The 3389-nt window shown below is 45.7% G+C and overlaps 1 protein-coding gene across 1 annotated transcript; it reads right to left on the bottom strand.

Annotated features, from left to right (window-relative positions):
* Positions 1–1944: 1944 nt before the first annotated feature.
* On the bottom strand, positions 1945–2651 carry LOC149343143 (heat shock protein beta-6-like). Its single transcript, XM_089542302.1, has one exon. The coding sequence runs from the start codon at positions 2571–2573 to the stop codon at positions 1980–1982; it is 594 nt and encodes a 197-aa protein (XP_089398428.1). The 5' UTR covers positions 2574–2651; the 3' UTR covers positions 1945–1979.
* Between the last annotated feature and the right edge of the window lie 738 nt (positions 2652–3389).

Genomic DNA, 3389 nt, shown 5'->3' with positions numbered 1-3389 from the left:
AAAAAAGCCGCGTCTTATACACCGGAAAATACGGTAGTTGTTTTCTACTAGTGCATAAATAATATCCGTAATTCCAAGGGGGGGCAACCGCCCCCCCTTGCCCCCCCTTCCGGACGCCCATGTCTCCAACTGCAGATAGAACCGAAGCAGACCATATGTGTGGTGCTCGTCACCTTCTATATAGTGACCTGGCTTCAGGACTACTGCAAGCTGTAAGAGTAGCAGAATGTTTCCCTCAAGCCAATAGTTAGCTTCTCACTATATGTGTGTGTGGAAAGACTCTTTGAAAGTAGATAGTTTCAGTGAATTTGTGTTATGAGAGTTCTTTAGGCATGTTTTCTCATCTTGACCGTGTCACTCACTGAAGTAGTGTTGCCTTCAGCAGCAATACCACTTGACCGCTGTTAATTACTTCAGCTGTTGCTTTGAATTTCCCTGAGTGCTTGCCTGTTAAGGTAATGAGTAGTTTTTCTTGTAACTACTCAAGCTCACTTCTAATACAACAACTGTTTGATATGTTCACTCCTAATCAAGCATTATTGGTATCATTCATGCAGTACAAAATGGTTCCATCGTGCTATGAACTCTCAGCCAAGAAGTCTACTTGCCTTGGCAATTGTGATCTTCTCCGAGGGATATTGTCACCACTGCATGAGACTGGTTTTGGCTGGCTCCACTAAATTTGACCTTTCAAGGCAGCAAAACTTTTCTTTTTGCACTATGCCTTTGAAAAGTAAGCAAAAGTCCAAAAACTGTTCACCTTTTCCAGATAATTCAGCTTAACAAAAGTGTCTTAAAGAGATCTCATTGTATTTAATGACGAGCTCTGGCTGAGCTACAGTTTGCAGGATTGACCTGCAAATTTGCATTAGCTGAGAACCAAGACTAAGGCCCCAAAATAAACAACTCATAGAAGCGGCTCTTGTATGCATTTTCAGTGTGTGCAGTTATGGTTAATGATTTTTCATTAATCAACTCTAACTTAATTAGAACTACTGGTTTATTCAAAATGGCACTTTGGTCATCTCATTGGTCATTTGGTCAAAATGGCACTTTGGTCATCTCTGGTGTTTTTTGGTTATAGCCGAAAAGTCGAACACCTATCTAGAGGCATGAAAAAAACTTTGATATAATTGCTGCTTCGTTGTTTTATCCACTACAATGCTAAAGTCAGCCTGCCTGAAGAGCTGGAATGCTATGAGAAGATCTAAGCAGCGATCATATTGCAGTTTTCTTAATGCCTCACTCACCTTTCACATCAGAGACCAATACTGGCTGTTCACATCACAGCCATCACTGGGCTATTGGAAACTAAACTATTAACGGGAGAGAGGATAAATTTGATTATAAATTATTTAGTTGTAGAAGGCAAACACATGACGATTCACATACAGCATGTCTTATGCATCATTACTAAGATGAGATGAAACCAAATTTGGATATATATACTTCTTTTAGATGCACCACATAAGGCTATGGTCTGGTAAAAAATTGATGATACTTGTTTCCTTCAGTCCTTGATGTCAATTACTATCTAATCAAATGTAATAAGCCAATGGCCCTAGGCTGCTCAGTGGATTGAGCAACTGCCATGGTAAAACTATAGGTGACATCTGCCTGTAGCTGCTTCATATCTCCATGCAAACATCAGTGATCAGCATGTACGTGTAACAGAAAAACTTCTCCACAGCTAATAATGTAAGTATCTAAAGTCGGCACAGACTATATGCTATCGCACAGTTGCTTTTACAATGAGCACATGCAAATATTATTTTAAAGTGTATAAATGCCGATTGCTGCTGTCTCCTTGAAGATATGAAGACACAGCTTCAGGCATATCTGACTATAATGCGCACTACACAGTTGTAATCTGAAAAGTGTTTTTATTTAGGCTAGGCAACGATGACATAAGCTTGGATATGTTACATTCGTGACCGCGAAGAGATGATCCTATATAGCGGTGTACGCGTGAACGTGGATTAGGCCTCGGGAGTTGGTTCTCTAGTAGCAGCCTCCTCGTCCTTCGATGATCCCTTCTCGTCCGTCACAGCCTTCGTGGACGATGTGGACTGCACGGTGATGGGGATGACCCGGGGCTTCTTGCTGGGGGGCTCCGGCTTGGGTGCCTCGATGGCCAGCACCCCGGAAGACGAGAGGGCGCAGGTGAGAGCCCCGGCGTCCACGCCTTCGGGCAGAGTGAAGCGCCGGGTGAACTCGCGCTTCACGTAGCTGCAGCCGTCGTCGCTCTCCTCTTCGTGCTTGGCGCTGACGACGACGCTGTTGTCCACCGCCTTGACGCTGATCTCCTCCGGCCGGTAGCCGCGGACGTTGTACGTCACGACGAACTTGGACTCCGAGTCGGACTGGGCCTCGTCTTCGGCGTCCGACGCCGAGTTGCGGCGCTTCCGGGGTGCCGTCAAGCGGGGGCAGTGGTCCGCCCTGGAAGCCTGCTTCAGCGCTGGGCGGGAGATCCAGCGTCGTCCCAAGAGCTCGTCGCCGAGGCGCTCGAGGGCTTCGAAAGGAGCGAAGAACTCGTCGCTGCGGAAGATCGGGGCCAACACGAAGGAAGCCATCGCTGAGCGATTGCAAACTCTTGCAGTAGTCACTGGAACAAGCGAGCTTCGAACGAACTTGATTCGTCTGATCCTGCCTGCGAGCAGACGACGGCGCGCTTTTATGCACGAAGCGTCGTCTGCTAGAAAAAACGAGAGGCGTCGAGAACGAAGGCGGATCTATCGCATGGGCGCCTTTCTATTGGTCAGTGTGTTCGTGACGTCATGCATAACGTTGAAGCGTCACAGTTACGTGTCGGCGCTTCTGGTTTTGTTTGGTTCATTGCTCTTCCATGTTCTCGTACTTTCGAGAGCGTACCGGACGAAGCGGGCGCGTTGAAAACGGTTATGAGGGGACGATTTGCGCTGTCAGGAGTGCATGCCTTCCTGTGAAACATATGTGCGTGAGAATGCATGACATTCTGCGTCACGTTGATCTTTAAATTTGTTGGTTCGAGTCTTTCTTTGAAAATTATTATGTTGCTCAAAAAATAATGTTTATTCGCGCTTGCATCGTCGCTGAATGCCACCGTAGGCGTAAAAGAAATTTGCAGTCGCTGTGATGCAGAATTTAAATTTTAAAGATGATTCGAAAGAGGTAGTCTTTATATAAATATGCTTTAGTAATGATCCTCAGCTGTCTATGCAATTAAAGCGTTAATTTTCCACCTTTCCTTTCTATTGTTAACTCACGTGCTTACCGTATTTTCCGGTGTATAAGACGCACCCTTGTATAAGACGCACCTGCCATATATGCAAGCTGTCACTGAAAAAGTTCGTATATAAGACGCACCCGTGTATAAGACGCACCCCAGTTTAATCAGTTAGGCTAGTGAG

The sequence above is a fragment of the Amblyomma mixtum genome, chromosome 5 (genome assembly GCF_055824585.1).
Source record: "Amblyomma mixtum isolate Tamu chromosome 5, ASM5582458v1, whole genome shotgun sequence".
NCBI lineage: Eukaryota > Metazoa > Arthropoda > Arachnida > Ixodida > Ixodidae > Amblyomma > Amblyomma mixtum.
The sequence above is the reverse complement of the archived record's forward strand: the minus strand, read 5'-3'. Positions and strand labels throughout refer to the sequence as shown.